Source organism: Mobula hypostoma, chromosome 3 (assembly GCF_963921235.1).
Source record: "Mobula hypostoma chromosome 3, sMobHyp1.1, whole genome shotgun sequence".
Classification (NCBI taxonomy): Eukaryota; Metazoa; Chordata; class Chondrichthyes; order Myliobatiformes; family Myliobatidae; genus Mobula; species Mobula hypostoma.
In genome coordinates this window covers 9,947,191-9,970,823 of record NC_086099.1, presented here as the reverse complement: position 1 = coordinate 9,970,823, position 23,633 = coordinate 9,947,191, and the positions used below count along the sequence as shown (strand labels likewise).

Here is a 23,633-nt window from a genome sequence, read left to right as displayed (position 1 = left end):
AAATGTTGAGTGTGTATCTTCAGGCTGTAGTAGCACCACCTCAATGGTGAGGGACGGTTGCTGCCTACTTTTGACATGTTGTTTTGAAGTGTTCTTGATGGTGGGGGAGGCTATTACCCATGGTGGAGCTGGCTGAGTTCAGAACTTTCTGCAGCTTTTTCTGATCCTGTGCATTGGCCCCTCCCTACCAGACGGTGATGCAATCAGTTAGAATGCACTCCGCAGTACATCTGTAGAAACCTGCTAGTCTTTGGTGACATAGCAAATCTCCTCGAACCCCTAATGTAATATAGCGGCTGGTGCAGCCTCTTTGTAATTGGATCAATATGTTAGGCCCAGGGTGGATCTTCAGAGATGTTGACACCCTGGAGCAAGAAACTGCTTTTTTATAGTAGATATTGATAATAATTAATTTTTTAAACAGTATTGACGTCCACTTGGTTTTCCTGTTAATGTTGATAATTAGTTCCTATTGTCATTAGCTATTCTATAACTATGCCTTATTCCTGCAATATAAGCTGTATTTACCCGACCTCTTTTTGCCCTCTTTTAAACTTTAAAATCCATTTTTGCATTCAATAATTCCAACAGCTTGTATTTAGGATATGTCTGGAGCAAGCGTAGTGGAGTAAAATGTTTATTTTTTTCTTCTTGTGGTTTCTTTTGGTTGTAACTGCGAACCCGTTCTCTCCAAGCCCAGTGTCTGACAGAATAAATCTTTCAGACCACGGTGCTCCCACATAGCATATATCACAGAAATCACATAAAGCGAAATATTACCACAAATATTCCTGCTGCTTGCCTGCATGTTCTCCCTGTGACTATGTGGGTTTCCTCCGGGTGCTCTGATTTCCTCCCACAGTCCATAGATGTGCCAGTTGGTAGGTTAATTGGTCATTGGCTAGGATTAAATCGGGGGATTGCTGGGTGGTGCAGATTGAAGGGCCTGTTCTGCACTGTATCTCAATAAGTAAATAAATAGTCAACGTACATACTTTCAAAAGTGCAGCACAGGTAAACAGTAAACACTCAACGGCACAATAATCAGTAAACAATAATGGTGTTAATGAGACCTCTGCAGGGGTGGGTTATTGACTCACTGTCCTCAGATTTATTATGCTCTGTACAATCTCTTTGAGGACCAATGAGGAATGGCACAAGGAGGATTTCTGTTCTGCATTATACATGGCTAATCATCAATGGTGCCTTTGACTACTGAAGTACACACCTGGTTTAGGAATCAAATTATCACATCATGTTGCTTTTTACAACGCAGATCATCCTGGAAGCAGAGTATGATCTACAAGTGCTACACATGCCCTTACACTTCCTCCCTTACCACCATTCAGGGCCCCAAACAGTCCTTCCAGGTGAGGCAACACTTCACCTGTGAGTCGGCTGGGGTGATATACTGCATCCGGTGCTCCCGATGTGGCCTTTTATATATTGGCGAGACCCGACACAGACTGGGAGACCGCTTTGCTGAACATCTACGCTCTGTCTGCCAGAGAAAGCAGGATCTCCCAGTAGCCACACATTTTAATTCCACATCCCATTCCCATTCTGACATGTCTATCCACGGCCTCCTCTACTGTAAAGATGAAGCCACACTCAGGTTGGAGGAACAACACCTTATATTCCATCTGGGTAGCCTCCAACCTGATGGCATGTACATCAACTTCTCTAACTTCCGCTAATGCCCCACCTCCCCCTCATACCCCATCTGTTACTTATTTTTATACACACATTCTTTCTCTCACTCTCCTTTTTCTCCCTCTGTCCCTCTGAATATACCCCTTGCCCATCCTCTGGGGTCACCCACCCCCCCCCCACCGTCTTTCTTCCCGGACCTCCTGTCCCATGATCCTCTCATATTCCTTTTGCCTATCACCTGTCCAGCTCTTGGCTCCATCCCTCCCCCTCCTGTCTTCTCCTATCATTTTGGATCTCCCCCTCCCCCTCCAACTTTTAAATCCCTTACTCACTCTTCCTTCAGTTAGTCCTGACGAAGGGTCTCGGCCCGAAACGTCGACTGCACCTCTTCCTAGAGATGCTGCCTGGCCTGCTGCGTTCACCAGCAACTTTTATGTGTGTTGCTATGATCTACCACTGTTATTTTCCCTCTTGCTTCAAACAGTGAAGGTAGACGATCAATCTGTGCTTCTTGCAGATCTGTCATGAGGATCCATTTCTCTCCCTTCAACAAGACCTTAACTAGGATTACAAGCAAATTTCCCTCTTAAATTTTTTTACGGCTGTGCAGACCAATCATTGCTCCGAGCAGGAAATTTTAACGTGGCCTGAAAACTGCATGGCACTATAATAAAACATACAAAAGAAAATTACAGTTGTGTGAGAACATTTCAGTTACTGCACAGCCATGCATCCACGGAACTTAAAGGGAATGGTGATTACAAATAGAGGCAATAATGTTATGCACAAAGATACGTGAATGCTTTAACAAAGAACATCGAACACCACAATATAGTCCCTTTCAATCTACTCCAAGATGAATCTTACCCTTCTGTCCCACATAGCCCTCCATTTTTCTTTCATTCATGTGCCTATCTAAAATGCTCTTAAAATGTCCCTAATGTATTTGCCTCTGCTACCACCCCTGGCAGGGCATTCAGAATCTTGTTTAATATCACATGATATTGTGAAAAATATGTTCAATGTTGTGAAAAATGCTCTAAGATGAGCAGCTATTAGAAGTCATGCTGTTAAAACTTAGTCTGGACGCGATCTATTGGACCCAGAAGAGCGCAGGTAAATTAAAAATATACCTTGAATGGTGCATCCTCCATACTGAGCTTCACTACTCATTACTGCTTCGATCCAATAAAAATAAAACCAATGGGGACTGCAGCTTTGTGTGCAAAGTGAACGAACTTCACGATATATGCTGGTTCTGATTTTGATATAATTATCTGGCTGCATCATTGTGTGGTACTGAAGCCACAAGACCCTACAGAGGATAGTAGAAACCATCAAAGGATCACCAAAGTTGTCTTCCCCTCCCCATCAAATGTGCAGAGAGGAACTGCAAGTAAAAAAAAAAGCAGCCCAGCAGGTGCAGACTGTTAAGTTTTTAAAAAAAGGCAGTAAGTGGAAGAGTTTATGGCTTCATTATCAGTAAGTAATGGGTGATGATAAATTAAAAAGCAGAAATACCTGGCTAACTCAGAAAGATTGATGCGGTTGCTTACATAATAGATAACTGGAGTTTATATACTGAGTAGACTGAACAGCATTTTGAAGCCAATGAGAAACAGATGTCAATTTTGCTCAGTGCACTGGGTTTAAATGTATACAGTTTGCTCAAAGTTGACAGCTCCAACCAAAACAACAGAAATAAGCTTTACTACATTGTGAAAGTAATGCAGAAACACTTAGGACCAAAACTATGATTGATTACAGATCACTTTGGATTTCATAAGCTGAATCAAAAGAAAGGTGAGCCTGTTTCGGCATACATGGCTGAATTGAAGAGATTGAGCATTGTCAGTTTTGTAATGGGTTTAATGATACACTAAAAGGTAGTGGAATCTTAAAAGAAAACATTAAAAAGGCTCCTGACTGAAGCCCAGCTTACATTTAAAAGTGCAGTTAAAATTGTTGTTTTAATGGAATCCGCAGACAGACGCAGTCAGGAATGAAAGCGAGTATGAACAAAAATGTGACATCTAAGCTGAAACCTGCCTGACTGAACAAATTTTGTTACCGTTGTGGCAGGGGCTCATATACACCAAACATATGCAGGTTTTGGAATGCTAGAAGTAGGACACATACAAAGAGTATGTCAGGCAGATGAAAATAAATTGGCTTCACAGGGAAGAGAAAAAGATAAAAAATCAAGCTGGTTTCAAAAAGAGCATTAATCTGTTGATGAAAAATATGATAAGAGTAAACAGGACTGGGTATCCTTCAGATTTACACTGTGAAATCTAACAGTAGACAAGAAATATGGTTTACATCAGAAGTGAATGACAAACTAATTAAAATGGAATTGGTCACTAGTTCAGCTGTTTAAGTCATTCCACAAATTGACTTTAAGCAGCGTTTCAAAGATACTAAACTGAAGCCTGCAGATATCCGACTGGGACTTGTACCAGAGAAAAGATCATTCCTGTGGGAATGGCATTCATGACAGTGAAATACTACAGCCAGCAAGCCACATTAAGCTTGTATGTGGTAAACACAGGAGGGTCAGCATTGTGGGGATATTATTGGGTGAGGCAACTTCTACTTGGATGGAGATCCATCCACTGTTTGCTTGCCACGTCCTCTGCAATGAAGCCAACTGAAAACGAATTTTGAAAGGTATTTGATGATGCCAAAGCTGTCTCCATGCTGTACACCATGAACTGTTGCCCAACAGAGGGCAAGCGGGTGTTGGTGCCAGCCTCTGTGCCTCTGCTTGGAAAGCATATTGGACCAAGAATCGATCATGCTGCTCAGAGGAATCATGAAAGTGAAGATAGCAGTGGTCCGACTACAACAGTTTTTTTGACAATGCATCTGAGAAAGCATCTAATATGTTAATTGGGCAGTTGCTTGTGAAGCGCGGCTTGATTTTAGGCTGGAAGAGAGTTCACGGAGCTTCAGGAAAGTTGAAAGCATTCAGCTCTTATGAGTATAAAGAACCAGAATCTATTGTGCCTGCATTAAGGTTGTTACATGAACTTCAAGTGGGAGACAAAAAGCTGCTTGTAAAAGTGAATGAAAAGACCGAAGGCCAAAAAGGAAAGAGTCAGTAAGAATACAAAAGAAGAGGCTTTGTCATATGATGCTGTGGATGAGGAAACCAAGAGTAGTGATGAGTTCGTAAAGGGAGCAATAGAAGGATTAATAAGAGAATACACCAGTAAACTTAATAGACCTTCAAGATGCATATCTTAAAAAGAAGAAGCTGAGAAATAGAAAGTTAAGAAGTTGAAAAGGAGGGAAGAAAGATAGGGAAAGAATGTTAATGAGAAAGAGACAGGTGTGAAAGAGAGAAGGAATCCGAGAATGAAAAGGAGAGAGAAAGATGCCTGGAAAAGGGGAGAAGCAAGAGTCATAGTAGATCCGGAGGGAAACGCTGCAAAAAGGACAAGAAAGGCAGCTAACGCTATCAGAACCCTGTCAAGTGTTGAAAAGCCTTGATTCAGTGGATGTGGAGAGGATGTTTCCTATGGTGGGGGAGTCGATAACACTAGAGGACAGAGCCACAGAATAGGGGGATGTCCATTTTGAACGGAGATGTGGAGGAATTTATTTAGCCAGATTGTGGTGAATCTGTGGAGTCTGTTGCCACAGGCAGCTGTAGAGGCCAGGTCATTGGGTGTATTTAAGGCAGAGGTCAATAGATTCTTGATTAGTCAGGGTGTGAAAGGTTATGGAGAAAAAGCAGGAGACTGGGGCTGAGAGCAAAATGGATCAGCCATGATGAAATGGCAGAGTAGATGTTGGGCCAAATAGCTTAATTCTGTTGATGTATATTGTGGTCTTAAACCACTTCCTGCTGTCTCAGAGTCAACTTCTACAATCACCCTGGAGGAGGCACCAGAACCTGAGATTGTTTCACAACCACAAATCTTACCGTTATCCCACTGGAATAAGAAATCCTTCACAACAAGTAAAACTTTAGGACTGAATGCGACAATTTTAAATTTACTATACTGTGTGTAGTTGTTATATTGAATAGTATGCTGTATATATAGTTGAGATGCTTTCTATATTGAGTTGGAGTCTATAGCTAAGTGGGGAGGAGTGTTGTGTATTTAATATTTCGATAATATTTGAGTAATCTTGTATATAGTTGATTAAGTATTCTTATTTACTTAAGCCTAAAGTAAACACAAAGTTGGACTCACATTTTTGATTTGTGTGTCTTCCTTTGAATTATTTTAATGATTTGAAGTTACAAAACATAAGAGCCTCCCCTGAACCCTATAATGAGATGATCAGAACTGAACACAATATTCCAAGTGTGGTCTAACCAGAGAAGTCAATCCTGTGACTAATGAAGTGCAACACATCATATGTATTCACTGGCACCAGCCTACCCGCCACCTAGGACAGATGTACAGAAAAGGGCTGGAAAAGGGTCAGTAAAATCACGAAGGATCCTACTCACCTTGCTCGTGGACTGTTTGCCCCACTCCGCTCAGGAAGGAGGCTGTGTAGCATCCATGCCAGGACCACCAGACTCAAAAACAGAGAGCGTGAGTGGGCCAGTGAAGGAGTGGAGCTTTGAGGCTTTGACTCGGGTGGCTTCAACGAGAAGAGGCGGAGGACAAGCTAGCTTGCAGTTAGTTTTTACAATGTCTCCTGAGATGGTGATGTGCCTCTCATGTGAGATGTGGCAGTCTTGGGGGAACTCCCCTCTCCCGCAGAGTCACATCTGTCAGAAGTGCATACGGCTGGGTGATCTGGAAGACCGTGTAAGGAATCTGGAGCAGCAGCTGGATGACCTTCGACTCATAAGGGAGAATGAGGCAGTCATAGATGAGAGCTACAGGGAGGTAGTCACACCTAGGCTGTCGGAAGCAGGTCATTGGGTGACAGTCAGAGGGGGGAAAGCAAAGGTGAGCAGACAGGTAGTGCAGAGCACCCCTGTAGCCATTCCCCTGAATAATAAGTTTACCGTCCTGGATACTGTTGGCGGGAACGACCGACCAGGTGTGAGCCACGGTGGCAGGGCCTCCGGCACTGAGTCTGACCCTGTGGTGCAGAAGGGTGGGACAGAGAAGAGGAGAGCTGTTGTCATTGGAGACTATAGTCAAGGGAGCAGACAGGAGATTTTGTAGACGTGAGAAGGACACCCGCATGGTTTGTTGCCTCCCGGGTGCCAGGGTCCGGGATGTCTCTGACCGGGTGCACTACATCCTGGTACGAGAGGGAAAGCAACCAGAAGTCGTGATACATGTTGGGACCAACGACATAGGCAGGAAGAAGGATGAGGTCCTGAAGTGTGAGTTTCGGGAATTAGGCAGAAGGCTGAAGAACAGGAACTTAAGGGTGACGTTCTCAGGATTGCTGCCAGTGCTACGTGACAGAGATGGTAAGAATTGGAGGAGATGGCAGTTGAATGCGTGGCTGAGGAGTTGGTGCAGGGAGCAGGGTTTTAGATTTTTAGATCATTGGGATCTCTTCTGGGGAAGGTGGGACCTGTACAGATTGGATGGGTTGCACCTGAACTCGAGGGGGAGCAATATCCTTGCAGGTAGGTTTGCTAGCATGGTTCTGGATGGTTTAAACTAATTTGCGAGGGGGATGGGACCCAGAGCGATAGAGCAGTGAAAGAAGTGCATGGAGTAAATCCAGATCTAACATACAGAGAGGCTTTGAGGAAAGAGAAGCAGAATAAACAGTGTAAAGACAGTAAGGTAGAAGGATTGAAATGTGTGTACCTCAATGCAAGAAGCATCAGGAACAAAGGTGATGAACTGAGAGCTTGGATACATACATGGAATTATGATGTAGTGGCCATTACAGAGATTTGGCTGGCACCAGGGCAGGAACGGATTCTCAATATTCCTGGATTTCAGTGCTTTAAAAGGGATAGTGAGGGAGGAAAAAGGGGAGGAGGGGTGGCATTACTGGTCAGGGATACTATTACAGCTACAGAAAGGGTAGGTAATGTAGCAGGATCCTCTTTTGAGTCAATATGGGTGGAAGTCAGGAACAGGAAGGGAGCAGTTACTCTATTGGGGGTATTCTATAGGCCCCATGGTAGCAGCAGAGATACAGAGGAGCAGATTGGGAGGCAGATTTTGGAAAGGTGCAAAAATAACAGGGTTGTTATCATGGGTGACATTAACTTCCCTAATATTGATTGGCACCTGATTCGTTCCAAGGGTTTAGATGGGGCAGAATTTGTCAAGTGTGTCCAGGATGGATTCCTGTCACAGTATGTGGACAGGCCGACCAGGGGGAATGCCATACTAGATCTAGTACTAGGTAATGAACCGGGTCAGGTCACAGATCTCTCAGTGGGTGAGCATCTGGGGCACAGTGACCACCGCTCCCTGGCCTTTATAATTATCATGGAAAAGGATAGAATCAAAGAGGACAGGAAAATTTTTAATTGGGGAAAGGCGAATTATGAGGCTATAAGGCTAGAACTTGCGGGTGTGAATTGGGTTGACGTTTTTGCAGGGAAATGTACTATGGACATGTGGTCGATGTTTAGAGATCTCTTGCGGGATGTAAAGGATAAATTTGTCCCGGTGAGGAAGATAAAGAATGGTAGGGTGAAGGAACCATGGGTGACAAGTGAGGTGGAAAATCTAGTCAGGAGGAAGAAGGCAGCATACATGAGGTTTAGGAAGCAAGGATCAGCTGGGTCTATTGAAGAATATAGGGAAGCAAGAAAGGAGCTTAAGAAGGGGCTGAGAAGAGCAAGAAGGGGGCATGAGAAGGCCTTGGCGAGTAGGGTAAAGAAAATCCCCAAGGCATTCTTCAATTATGTGAAGAAAAAAAGGATGACAAGAGTGAAGGTAGGACCAAGTAGAGATAAAGGTGGGAAGATGTGACTGGAGGCTGTGGAAGTGAACGAGGTCCTCAATGAATACTTCTCTTCGGTATTCACCAATGAGAGGGAACTTGATGATGGTGAGGACAATATAAGTGAGGTTGATGTTCTGGAGCATGCTGATATTAAGGGAGAGGAGGTGTTGGGGTTGTTAAAATACATTAGGACAGATAAGTCCCCGGGGCCTGACGGAATATTCCCCCGGCTACTCCACGAGACGAGAGAAGAGATTGCTGAGCCTCTGGCTAGGATCTTTATGTCCTCGTTGTCCACGGGAATGGTACCAGAGGATTGGAGGGAGGCGAATGTTGTTCCCTTGTTCAAAAAAGGTAGTAGGGATAGTCCGGGTAATTATAGACCAGTGAGCCTTACGTCTGCAGTGGGAAAGCTGTTGGAAAAGATTCTTAGAGATAGGATCTATAGGCATTTAGAGAATCATGGTCTGACCAGGGACAGTCAGCATGGCTTTGTGAAGGGCAGATCGTGTCTAACAAGCCTGATGGAGTTCTTTGAGGAGGTGACCAGGCATATAGATGAGGGTAGTGCAGTGGATGTGATCTATATGGATTTTAGTAAGGCATTTTACAAGGTTCCACACGGTAGGCTTATTCAGAAAGTTAGAAGGCATGGGATCCAGGGAAGTTTGGCCAGGTGGATTCAGAATTGGCTTGCCTGCAGAAGGCAGAGGGTGGTGGTGGAGGGAGTACATTCAGATTGGAGGATTGTGACTAGTGGTGTCCCACAAGGATCTGTTCTGGGACCTCTACTTTTCGTGATTTTTATTAACAACCTGAATGTGGGGGTAGAAGGGTGGGTTGGCAAGTTTGCAGATGACACAAAGGTTGGTAGTGTTGTAGATAGTGTAGAGGATTGTCAAAGATTGCAGAGAGACATTGATAGGATGCAGAAGTGGGCTGAGAAGTGGCAGATGGAGTTCAACCCGGAGAAGTGTGAGGTGGTACACTTTGGAAGGACAAACTCCAAGGTAGAGTACAAAGTAAATGGCAGGATACTTGGTAGTGTGGAGGAGCAGAGGGATCTCGGGGTACATGTCCACAGATCCCAGAAAGTTGCCTCACAGGTGGATATGGTAGTTAAGAAAGCTTATGGGGTGTTAGCTTTCATAAGTCGAGGGATAGAGTTTAAGAGTCGCGATGTAATGATGCTGCTCTATAAAACTCTGGTTAGGCCACACTTGGAGTACTGTGTCCAGTTCTGGTCACCTCACTATAGGAAGGATGTGGAAGCATTGGAAAGGGTACAGAGGAGATTTACCAGGATGCTGCCTGGTTTAGAAAGTATGCATTATGATCAGAGATTAAGGGAGCTAGGGCTTTACTCTTTGGAGAGAAGGAGGATGAGAGGAGACATGATAGAGGTGTACAAGATAATAAGAGGAATAGATAGAGTGGATAGCCAGCGCCTCTTCCCCAGGGCACCACTGCTCAATACAAGAGGACATGGCTTTAAGGTAAGGGGTGGGAAGTTCAAGGGGGATATTAGAGGAAGGTTTTTTACTCAGAGAGTGGTTGGTGCATGGAATGCACTGCCTGAGTCAGTGGTGGAGACAGATACACTAGTGAAGTTTAAGAGACTACTAGACAGGTATATGGAGGAATCTAAGGTGGGGGCTTATATGGGAGGCAGGGTTTGAGGGTCGACACAACATTGTGGGCCAAAGGGCCTGTACTGTTCTGTACTATTCTATGTTCTATGTTTCCCCAAGTAGTAAGACTGCAACTCCTCTACCCACCAACTCCACAACTACTTTATTATTTCCTGTCAGTCACCTAACGTACAGCCACTGTCACTTTTTAAAATATTGTTTTCTTCATCTTTTGTGTGTTTTTCATGCTGCATTGGATATGGAGTAACAATTATTTCATTCTCCTTCACACTTGTGTACTGGAAATTACATTAAGCAGTCATGAATCTTGAATCTTAACCACTCTGTCAAATATCTTCTGCGTGTTTGTGCACAAAACTAACTACAGCTGTAATAATCTAGAAGACTGAAAACGGATGGAGGGGTGTGGGTGGTGTCTGATTTTGCCAGCATGCAACCTTGTCAAGTACTCCACACCCAGGAATTTTAATAATTCAAAGTTTCCATAGTGTCGGAGCCAGATGGATGGTGTTTCAATCGGAGGGCTGCTTCACTCTTCTCACCAGACCTTGCTCATCCCTTCTGCCCATTGGCCCCCAAAAACTTGTTACAATCAAATTTCTGCACCAGTGATTTGCTTGGTCTTTTGTAGGCTAGATGATGTTGATGGTACTATTGAATCAGTAATTCCACTGTTGTATAGTTTGACTCCAGCTTGTTATATGACTCAAGTTCAAGTTCGTTTATTGTTATTCAACCGTACACATGTATACCACCAAACAAAACAACGTTCTTCTGGACCAAGGTGCACAACACAATACAGATAACTCACATATATAAGGCATAAATTAATATTATACTTTATACTTTATTGACGCCAAACAATTGGTACTAGAATGTACAATCATCACAGCGATATTTGATTCTGCGCTTCACACTCCCTGGATTACAAATATTAAATATTATAAATATTAAAAATAGTTAAAATTAGTAAATATTAAAAATTCAAATTATAAACCATAAATAGAAAATAGAAAAATGGGAAGTAAGGTAGTGCAAAAAAACCGAGAGGCAGGTCCGGATATCAGAAAATTAACAAATAATAAGGTGGATTTACGACTCGATAAAAAGTAAACAGTATAACACCACTGGCACTTCATACGTGATGACACTTGGTTGGTGGTAGGCAGTTCAGTAGTCTCATGGCCTGGTGTAAGAAGCTGTTTTCCATCCTAACAGTCCTTGTCCTAATGCTACAGTACCTCCTGCCTGATTGAGGGAGGAGGGGGGAGTCAAAGAGATTGTTGGATGCAAGGGATAATTGACAATGTCCTGTGTACGCAGCACTGCTGATAAGTATCACTAATGGGTGAGACCCCAATGATCCTCTCAACAGTCCTTGCAATCCTTTGTAGGGACACACGTTCAGATTCCTTGCAGTTCCATACCAGATGGTGATGTAGCTGGTCAGGACACTCTTGATGGTACTCCTGGAGAGAGGGGAGCAGCAGTTGCTTCTATCTCAGGAAGTGGAGAGGCTGCTGTGCTTTCTTGACCAGAGAGATGGTGTTGAGGGATCAGGTGAGATTGTCCATTATGTCTGTTATGGTGAGTGAGAAGGACCTCAGCTGTGTAACATCTATTTAAAATCAGAATCTGTTTATTATCACTGTCTTTTTATGATATGAAATGTGTTGTTTTGCAGCAGCAGAAAATGCAATAAAATTGTGATAAATTGAAAACAATAGTGCAGGAAAAAGGAACAATGAGGTGGTATTCATGGACTGTTCAGAAGTCTGATGGCGAAGGGAAAGAAACTAATCATATATCGTTGAGTGTGTGTCTTCAGACTCCTGTTCCTCCTCCCTGCTGGTAGCAATGAAAAAAGGGCATGTCCTGGATCGTGAGTGTCCTTAACGATGGATGCCCCTTTCTTAAGGAATCGTCCTTTGAAGATGTTCCCTGGTGGGCAGGGTTGTGCACACGATGGAGCTGGCTGAATCTACAAACCCCATTTCCAGAAAAGTTGGGATATTTTCCAAAATGTAATAAAAACAAAAATCTGTGATATGTTAATTCACGTGAACCTTTATTTGACTGACAAAAGTACAAAGAAAAGATTTTCAATAGTTTTACTGACCAACATTAATTGTATTTTGTAAACATACACAAATTTAGAATTTGATGGCTGCAACACACTCAGCAAAAGTTGGGACAGAGTTGAAATAAGATTGAAAAGTGCACAGAATATTCAAGTATCAGTTCAAAAGGAACATTTCTCAATGCAAGATTGCAGAGAATTTAGGTCTTTCAACATCTACTGTACATAATATTGTGAAAAGATTCAGAGAATTCAGAGACATCTCAGTGCGTAAAGGGCAAGGTCGGAAACCACTGTTGAATGCGCATGATCTTCGAGCCTTCAGGCGGTACTGCCTAAGAAACCGTCATGCTACTGTGACAATTATAGCCACCTGGGCTCGGGAGTACTTCAGAAAACCATTGTCACTCAACACAATCGGTCGCTGCATCCAGAAATGCAACTTGAAACTGTATTACGCAAGGAGGAAGCCATAAATCAACTCTATGCAGAAACGCTGGCGAGTTCTCTGGGCCTGAGCTCATCTCAGATGGACCAAAAGACTGTGGAACCGTGTGCTGTGGTCAGATGAGTCCACATTTCAGCTAGTTTTCAGGAAAAATGGGCGTTGAGTTCTCCGTGCCAGAGATGAAAACGACCATCCAGATTGTTATCAGCGAAAGGTGCAAAAGCCAGCATCTGTGATGGTATGGGGGTGCATCAGTGCCCATGGTATGGGTGAGTTGCATGTATGTGAAGGTACCATTGACTCTGAGGCGTATATTAGGATTTTAGAGAGACATATGTTGCCATCAAGGTGACGTCTCTTCCTGGGACGTCCATGCTTATTTCAGCAGGGCAATGCCAGACCACATTCTGCACGGACTACAACAGCGTGGCTTTGTAGACATTGAGTGCGTGTGCTTGACTGGGCTGGTGCCGGTCCAGATCTATCTCCTATTGAAAATGTATGGCTCATCATGAAGAGGAGAATCAGACAACGGAGACCACGGTCTGTTGAGCAACTGAAGTCTTATATCAAGCAAGAATGGACAAAATTTCCAATTGCAAATCTACTACAATTAGTATCCTCAGTTCCAAAACGACTAAAAAGTGTTATTGAAAGGAAAAGTGATGTAACACAATGGTAAACATGCCTCTGTCCCAACTTTTGTTGAGTGTGTTGCAGCCATCAAATTCTAAATTTGTGTATGTTTACAAAATAAAATTAAGTTGGTCAGTAAAACTCTTGAAAATCTTTTATTTGTACTTTTGTCAGTTAAATAAAGGTTCACGTGAATTAACATATCACAGATTTTTGTTTTTATTGCATTTTGGAAAATATCCCAACTTTTCTGGAAATGGGGTTTGTACAACCCTGTGCATTGGAGGCTGTAATGCAAACAGTCAGAATGCTCTCTACATACATCAGTACAGATTTGTAAAAGTCATTAGTGAGCTACCTATCAGATCTCCTCAAACCTATAATGAAGTGGAGCCACTATATGTCTCCTTCATGGTTACATCAATGTGTGGGGCCCAGGATAGATCCTCTGACAAGTTGGCTCCCAAGAACTTGAAGCTGCTCACCTTTTCCACTGCTGACTCCTCAGAGATGGCTGATTTGTTCCTTTGTCTTCAGGTTGAGTGCAAGGATGTTGTTGTGACACTGCTCAACTACCCAATCTATCTTACTTCTGTATGCCAATATCATGCTCTATATTAGTAACTTGTAGAGCTCCAGTACTTTTCCGAGGAATCAATAGGAGAAGGTTATTCATGAGCATGTGGTTCTGCAGATGCTGGAAATCCAGAGCAATGCCCACAAAATGTTGGAAGAACTCAGCAGGTTAGGCAGTATCTAGAGAGAGAAATAAATATCCAATGTTCTGGGCCAAGATCCTTCATCAGGACTGGAGAGGAAAGGGGAAAAACTGGAAAACGAAGTTTGGAAGAGGGGGGAGAGGGTTTCACTGAACTCCTTTCAAAGAGAGGGATAGGCATACCATGAAGTGTCTTTGCAGTGGAGCAGCAAATCATAAACGTGGCATAATTGTCAAGTTTCGAGATTCTGCCTATATTCTCGCAAACATGTCATGAATCCAATAAAGCCTCTGGCTACTGACAGTTCCCAGAATATTAATGTTAGGAGATTCAGTGATTGCAATGATGGTCTGGGGAAGCAATGTGTTTTGAAAATAGTAGTCAACTTGAACGTCGTAAGAAAAAAGTTAAATGTGATCCGTCCTTGCTATAAGATCATAGGAAAATAAATATAGGAGCAGACTAGGCCATTTGGTCCATCGAGCCTGCTCTGCCGTTTCATCGTAGCAGATCCAATCTTTCTGTCAGCCCCAATCTTGTGCCTTCTCCCGTATCCCCTCATGTCCTAAACAATCAAGAATCTATCAACCTCTGTCTTAAATATATGTAAAGACTTGCCCTCCACAGCTGCAAAGAATTCCACAGATTCACCACTCTCTGGTTAAAGAAATTCCTCATCTTCCTTCTAAAAGGACGCCCCGCTATTCTGAGGTTGTTCTCTGGCCTTAGACTTTTCCATCAAAGGAATTGTCCTCTCCGTGTCCATGCTATCAAGGCCTTTCGCCATTTGATATGTTTTAATGAGGTCACCCCCTCATTCTTCTGAATTCCAGTGAATACATGCCCAGAGCCATCAAACGCCGTTTTACGTGACTAGGAATAATTTTCGTGAATCTGCTTTGAACTCTCTCCAGTTTCAGCGCATCCTTTCTAAGATAAAGGGCCTAAAACTATCCACAATATTCCAAGTGAGGCTTCGCCAGTGCTTTATAAAGTCTCAATATTACATCCTTGCTTTTACGTTCTGGTCCTCTTGAATTGAATGTTAGCATTGCATTTGCCTTCCTCACCCCAGACTCAACCTACAAATTAATCTTTAGGGAATCCTGCACAAGACTCCCAAATTCTTTTGCGCCTCAGTTTTTTGGCATTTTCTCTCCATTTTGAGCAGTTAACCCTTTCATTTTTGTCAACTAAAGTGCATGACCGTGCACTTCCTCACACTGTATTTCATCTGCCATTTCTTTCCCCATTCTCCTAATCTGCCTAAGAACTTCTCCAGCTCCTCTACTTCCTCAAAACTACCTGCCCCTCCACCTATCATCATATGGTCTGCAAACTTTGCAACAAAGCTATCAATCCCATCATCCAAATCATCGACATGTAAAAAAGATTGGTCCCAACACAAGCTCCTGTGGAACACCACCAGTGACTGGCAGCCAGCCAGAAAAGGTTCCCCTTATTCCCACTCTGTTTCTTGCCAATCAGCCACTGGTTTATCCATGCTAGAATCTTTCCTGTAATACCACGGGCTTGTAGCTTGTTAAGCAGCCTCGTGTGGCACCTTGTCAAAGGCCTTCTGAAAACCCAAATACACAATATCAACCAATTCTCCTTTGTTTATCCTGCTTGTTATTTCTTCAAAGAATTCCAACAGATTTGTCAGGCAACGTTTTCCCTTGAGGAAGCCATGCTGACTATGGCCTATCTTATCATGTGCTTACGAGACCTCTTCCTTTCTTTCTTTCTTATTTCAATCTTTTTATTGATTAAAAAAAAAAGTACGTATACAAGCAGGAGGAGAATATCTCTGGTATATATGTCAATAACAGCACAAACAGAAGGTGAAATAAACTATATCAGAATCACACATAGTGTTGATCCACAAAGTATAAATTTGATATGGAATGTATAATACAGGAAAAAAATGTAATTCATTCTCTTCTTATCAACTTATGAAGAAAGGAAGGACTATTAGAATTTTTTATTTATAAAAAAGAAAAAAAAACACTATTCTGAACAGGAAAAAAAAGGACTGGGCAGTTCATCCTGAGAGAAAGACCTCTTCCTTAATAATCAACTCCATCATATTCCCAACCACTGAGGTCAGACTAACTGGTCTAAAGTTTCTTTCTTCTGTCTCTCTCCACTCTTGAAGAGTGGAGTGACATTTGCAATTTTCCAGTTTTCCAGAACCATTCCAGAATCTAGTGATTCTTGAAATTACTAATGCCTCCACAATCTCCTCAGCCACCTCTTTCAGAACTGGGTGTATACCACCTGGTCCAGGTGACTTATCTACCTTTAGACCTTTCAGTTTCTGAAAAACCTTCTCTCTAGTTATGCCACCATACTGCTGGTGTCTTCCATAGTGAAGACTGATGCAAAATACTTACTCCATTCATCCACTTTTTCATTGTTCCCCGTTACTACCTGTCCAGCATCATCTTGCAGCGGTCCAATATCCAATCTTGCCTCTGTTTTACACTTTATATATCTGAAGAAATTTTTGGTATCCTCTTTATTATTGGCCGGCTTACTTTCCTATTCCATCTTTACCTTATTGATTTTTTAGTTGCCTTCTGTTAGTTTTTAAAGGTTTCCCAATCCTCTTAACTTCCCACTAATTTTTGCTCTATTATGGCTTTTTGGCTTTCTTTGGCTTTTGTATTGGCCTTGACTTCTCTCGTTAGCCATGGTTGTATTATCTTTCCTTTAGAATACTTCTTCCTCTATGGGATTATTTATCCTGTGCCTTCTGAATTGCTTCCAGAAATTCCAGCCATTGCTGCTCTGCCGTCATCCCTGCCAGTGTTCTTTTCTTAACACTTCTGGCCATCTCCTCTCTCATGGCTCTGTAATTTACTTTCCCCACTGTAATACTGATACACCTGACTTTAGCTTCTCCTTCTCAAATTTCAGGGTGAATTTGATCGTATTATGATCACTTTCCCCTAAGGGGTCTTTTACCTTAAGCTCTCTAATCAATTCTGATTTATTGCACAACTCCCATTCCAGAACAGTTGATCCTTTAGTGGGCTTAACCACAAGTTGCTCTAAAAAAGTTATTTATTACAAGCACTCTAGAAATTTCCCCCTCCTGTAATCCAGCACCTACCTGATTTTCCCAACCTACCTGCATATTGAAGACCCTCGTGACTATTCTAACATGGCCCTTATGGCATGCAGTTTTTTTAAATCTCTTTTGTCATTTGTAGACCATATCCTCGCTACTATTTAGGGGTCTGTATGAAATTCCCATTAGGATCTTTTTAGCCTTGCAGTTCGTTAACTCTATCCACAAAGATTCAACACTTTCTGACCCTGCCACCTCTTTCTAATGATTTGCTTTCAATTATTACCAACAGAGCAACACTGCACCCTCTGCCTTCCAGCCTGTCCTTTTGATACAATGTGTATCCTTGGACATTGAGCTCCCAGCTGTAATCTTTCAGCTGTGATTCAGTGATGCCTACAACATCATACCTGCCAATCTGCAACTGTTCTGCAAGTTCATCTTGCTGATTTATGATGTTAAAAGTCTGTTGTGTCGCTTTTTCCAAGCTTTGTGCCTAGAGAGTTGGCCCCATAAAGGCTCAGGTCTCTAGACATGGCCCATGGCAGCTAACTCGCTGCTCCTGATGTTCCATGTTCTCCCGCGACGCCTGAGTCAGGAGCACCTGCCTTGAATCAGCCCTTCTCCAGAGCCATGAAGATCTGGCACCCTGAAGGTATGCTTACCTTCCAGGCCTTGTCACTGGGATATCAAAAAGCAGCTGGTCATGAGGCTCTGAAAGTAGGTCCTATTCCTGCAAAGAATCGAAGTCAAAGTGTAACTGAAGGTCAGGTCTTCAAAAGAACCTTGAAAAGGGGAAAAAATGGATACCAGAGATAGAAATAGAGCTGTTTCCGAAGATGCAAGCAAAGAGTCAGAATCAGGTTTATTATCAACTGCATGTGACGTGAAACTTGTTAACTTAGCAGCAGCAGTTCAATGCAATACATAATCTAGCAGAGAAAAAAATAAATAAAAACAAAAAAATAATAAATAAACAAGTAAATCAATTATGTATATTGAGTTGATTAAAAAGGTGCAAAAACAGAAATACTGTGTTTTTTTAAAAAAAAAGTGAGGTAGTGTCCAAAGGTTCAATGTCCATTTGGGAATCGGATGGCAGAGGGGAAGAAGCTGTTCCTGAATCACTGAGTGTGTGCCTTCAGGCTTCTGTACCTCCTACCTGATGGCATCAGTGAGAAAAGGGCATGCCCTGGGTGCTAAAGGCCCTTAATAATGGACTCTCCCTTTCTGAGATGCTGCTTCCTGAAGATGTCCTGGGTACTTTGTAGGCTACTACCCAAGATGGAGCTGACTAGATTTACAATCTTCTGCAGCTTGTTTTGGTCCTGTGCAGTAGCCCCCCGCCCCCTGACCCCCATCCCAGACAGTGATGTAGCCTGTCAGAATGCTCTCCACAGTACAACAATAGATGTTTTTGAGCGTATATGTTGACATACCAAATCTCTTCAAACTCCTAATGAAGTATAGGTGCTGTCTTGCCTTCTTTGTAACTACATCGCTATGTTGGGACCAGGTTAGATCCTCAGAGATCTTGACACCCAGGAACCTGAAGCTGCTCAATCTCTCCACTTCTGATCCTTCTATGAGGATTGGTATGTGTTCCTTCGTATTACCCTTCCTGAAGTTCACAATCAGCTGTTTCATCTTACTGACATTGAGTGCCAGGTTGTTGCTGTGGCACCACTCCACTAGCTGGCACATCTTGCTCGTGTATGTCCTCTCGTACCTGAGATTCTACCAACAATGGTTGTATCGTCGGCAAATTTAAAGATGGTATTCCATAATAATACACGTCTTCCAATATCTCAAGCATTTATTTTGTGCACTAATATTTTAAATGCACCTTAAAAAATGTCTTCTGGAAATCCAAATGTACCTCATTTACAGGTCCTCTCTAACGTTTCATTTAGTTGCATCCTAAAAAACTCTAGCAAAACTGCCTTCATCTTTCATGGGACTTGGCAGTTTAAATGATTCGGCATGGACTAGATGGGCTGAAGATTCTGTGCTCCACTTTTCTATGACTCTCTGACTGTAAAACCATGTTAACCCCCCAAAAGTAGATGTTCAACTGACTGGCTTTTAATTTCCTACTTGTCGTCCTTCCTACTTTGAATAGTTATCAAATCTTTAAAGATTTAAAGATTTAACTTTATTTAACCAATTTCCCCCGGGAGCAGTAAAGTATGGCTATGACTATTTGATCATCAGAACACACAAATAAATGCATCGTTTGCATCAAAGTAAATCAGTGAAGATTATACTGGGTAGTCTGCAAGTGTCTGGTTCAAGCATAGCAGAGCCAAAACTTACTATAACCTTAATTCAAGCATCTTTGGGACGGGGAAAGAAACCCATGTGGTGACGGAGGAGAATATACAAACTCCTTGGTGGGAATTGAACTCTGATCTTACGAAGTTTTGCACTAACTACTACACTCGGTGCTGCTTCTAGTGCCCTCCAAAATTCAGTAGGTGTCAAATTCAAAGTGCATTTCTTATCAAAGCATTTATGCAGTATACAACCCTGAGATTCATCTTCCCATAGTTCAAAGAAAACCATCAGCCCTCTGCGTTAAAACAACAAACCAAGCAAACAACAAAAAAAAAGTGAAAAACACAGAATATAAAACACCAACCCACTAAGTCATTGAAAGTGACCAGACATATTTATTTCAGGTCAGATCAATTCAATCTAGCGTGGTATCATCCATTATCTGCAGACCACCCAGATCAAAATCGCACAAAATAGCAACCAGAGAAGAAGCAATCAGAAACCAGAAATGCTTCATAACTTAACTACAGAGACCAATCTACAAAACCGTAAACGAATTATTCTGCTATCTTTTAAGCCACTTCTGTAAAACACTTTTAAGTTGGCTTCTGGGTTCCTGGCAACTCTCTGGCTTATTCAAACATTTTGTTCTTTGTAAAATGAAATGCTGCAAGCTTGAAACAAGTCCATCTGCTGGGCTTGAGAGAGTTTCAATATCTTCTATCATGGAATTGATGTAAAGTAATTGCCAGCTCCTAGTTTATTTTTATTGATAGTCAAGTCTCACCCTGTAAGGACCTTGTACTTACCTTTGCTGCCCTCTTAAATATCCTTGGAAGCTCCCGTGCCTCTCATAATCAATTGCCTCCCTATTGTTCAGTCTGGTTGCCTCAGAATGTGGCAGCTTGAGTGAGGATGCAGAGTAGATTTACCAGAATGCTGCCTGGATTAGAGAGCATCTCTTATGAAAATAGGTTGAGTGAACTCGGGCTTTTCTCAGAGTGAAGGAGGATGAGAGGTGTCATGATAGAGATGAGGCATGGATCAAATAGACAGACAAACATTTTTCCCATGGCTAATACTAGGGTGCATAATTTTAATATGGTGGAAAGTATATGGTGGGGGTGGAGTGTTAAGAGGTAAGTTTTTTATACAGAGAGTGGTGGGTGTGTGGAACAAGTTACCAGGAGGGGTAGTAGAGGCAAAAACATTAGTGTATTTAAGAGACTCTTAGGCACTTGAATGATAGAGAAAAGGAGAGCTATGTGGGAAGGAAGGGTAGGATTAATCTTAAAATTGGTTAACTCGTTAGCACAAGTTTGTAGGCTGAAGGGCCCGTACTCTGCTGGCCTGTTCTATATTCTTATACCCCATTGCTTTTTAGACTCGAACTGCTATTTCCTTAAAAATTCTTAGTAGCCTTATCTAACATCAACTATTGCTAATGTATGATATAATTTATGATTTAACATTTTCCTTGACTGATGTAATTGAATATCTTTCTCATTGTGCCCTTTTTAATTGGGATTATTATTGCTGAGCATTATAAGATATCTACTTAAATATCAACCACCACTCACCTGCTGATATTTCTTCAGAGTATTTTCCCAGTCTGTCCACTCTAGACATCTCATAAGTTACCCTTACTTAAATTGAAGACCTGAGGTGTGCATCCTCAAACTATTTCTGAAATTCAAAGATTCAGATACATTTGTTATCGAAGTATATATGCGGTATACAACCCTAAGATTTGTCTTTCCACAGACACCCACGAAACAAAGAAAGGAAACCATGGAAACCCATTGAAAGTAAAACATCAAACTCCCCCTCCCCCACACACAAAAAAAACACAAATTGTGCAATCAGGACTGGAAAGGAAAGAGATAGAATCCAGAATAAGGAGGGGAAGGAGTACAAACTGGCAAGTTAGACCCAATGAAGGGGAAACTGGATGGGTGGGAGAGAGGGGTTGAAGTGGGAAGCTGGGAGGTGATAGGTGGAAGAGGTAAAGATCTGGAGAAGAAGGAATTTGATGGAGGAGAGTGGACCATGGAAGAAAGGGTAGGGTAACCTAAAGTAGTGGCTATAAGAGCAGGCACAATTAATGTAATACCATTACAGCGTCAGAAACCTGGGTTCAATTCCACCACTGTCTGAAAGAAGTTCTTACGTTCTCACCATGACTGTGTGTAGTTCTTCCGGGTGCTCTGGTTTCTTCCCACACCCCAAAGATGTACGAGTTGGCAGGATAATAGGCTGCATGGGTGTCACTGGGAGGTGCGGGCTCATTAAGGACCTGCGACCGTGCCGTGTCACTAAATCAATTTCAAAAAAAAGAAGCTTATTCACTCCAAGGGTGGTGCTTTAAAATATTCCTTGTTCTGACTGTCTCAGTAAAGCAGCCAGCATAATCAAAGACCCCACCCACCCAGACATCTCCTCTCCCATTGGGCAGGAGATGCAAAAGCCTGAAGTCACGGGCCACCAGACTCCTATTCCATTGTTATCAGACTCTTGAACGAACCTCTTGTAAAATAATGCCAGCATGGTAGCATAGTGGTTGGAATAATACTTTGGCCTGGGTTCCATTCCCGCCACTGTCTGTATGTCTCTCCAGGAATGTGTGGGACTCCTCCGTGTGCTTGGGTTTCTCCTCGTGTTCCAAACATGTATAGGAGTTCCCAACCACGGACCATGGCAGAAGAAAGGTTGGGAACCCCTGGGGTTAGTAAATTAATTGGTCACAAGGCTGTAACTGGGCAGCTGATAGAACCAAAGGGGCTGTTATGATTCTATCTCTAAATAAGATAAAATAATATTTATTTATTTGTTTGCTTGTTTTCTATTCCCAGGGGAAGTTGGATTTGAACACATCCCTGCCAATAAGACAGACGGCATCCATTTTCAAACAGCCAGTAACTAAAGTTACAGATCATCCAAACAACAAAGTTAAAACAGAGATGCAGAAAGTAATAGAGCAACCACGTCAAGTAAGTTTAACAGCTTTTGAATATTTTCATCATGGGCATTACATATATTGTATGTATAATACAAAAAGGTATATGTTTTGAATCAGAATCTGGTTTAAACGTTCAGTGACCACTTTATCTGGTACAGGAGTGGAACCCAGTGTAATCTTCTGCTGCTGCAGCCCATCCATTTCGAGGTTCGATGTACTGTGTGTTCTGCACACCACTGCCTTAACACATGGTTATTTGAGTTATTGTCACTTTCCTATCAGTTTGAACCAGTCTGTCCATTCTCCTCTGACTGTCATTTACAAGGCATTTATGCCCACTGAACTGCTGTTCACTGAATTTTTTTTTGTTTTATGCACCATCTTCTGTAAACTCTAGAGCAGGGGTTCCCAACCTTTTTTATGCCATGGACCCCTACCCTTAACTGAGGGGTCCATGAACTCTAGGTTGGGAACCTCTCTGCTCTCAAGACGATTGTGTGTGAAAATCCCGGGAGATCAGCAGTTTCTGAGACACTCAAACCAACAATCATTCCATGATCAACGTCACTTCGATCAGATTTCTTCCCCGATGTTTGGTCTGGACAACAACTGAACCTCTTGACCACGTCTGCATGCTTTTATGCATTGAGTTGCTGCCACGTGATTGGCTGATTAGATATTTGCATCAAAATCAGGCTGAAATGAGAATATTTAATCCTATCCATTGAGAGTTCTGCTGCCACATGAGTTTCCACTCGAGGCACCCTGGAAGGATTTAAAGGTGCAGCTAATAAAGTGGCCACAAGGTGTGTATTGTATGTATAATACAAAAAGAACATACTTAAAATCAGGTTTATTATCACTGACATGTGTCGTGAAGTTTATTGTTTTGTGGCAGCAGTACAGCACAATACATATAATACACTGCAAGAGATATATTTTAAAAATAAGTTGTGGAAAAGGAAGATGGGGGAATTTGTCATCAAAACATCGATTGTAACTCATACTTGTACCTGGCTGGAAGCCCGACAAGAGCTTATTTGTTTTGTTTCCTTCTTTATGTAAATGAATTCAGGATGTTATTTATTTATTTACTTTAACTTCATAATTGAAAGATACATTACAATAAGAAGTCCTTCCAGTTCCACCCAATTATACCCATGTCTAATTAAACAATTAACCAAACAACCCACTTGTCTTCGAAACGTGGGAGATGTTACGTACCCCGTAACTGGGTTGCCAAACCAGCAGAAATGGACCACTAGTTGGACTCTGGATTTCTAGGAGCTA

The 23,633-nt window shown here is 42.2% G+C and overlaps 1 protein-coding gene across 1 annotated transcript in view; it reads left to right on the top strand.

The window, feature by feature from the left end:
- LOC134343849 (methyl-CpG-binding domain protein 3-like) overlaps nt 1-23,633 on the top strand; it is a 138,899-nt gene that overhangs the window by 35,343 nt on the left and 79,923 nt on the right. The window contains exon 3 of the mRNA XM_063042628.1: nt 22,237-22,374. Coding sequence (XP_062898698.1) covers nt 22,237-22,374 — 138 coding nt within the window. The remainder of the gene's footprint in view (nt 1-22,236; nt 22,375-23,633) is intronic.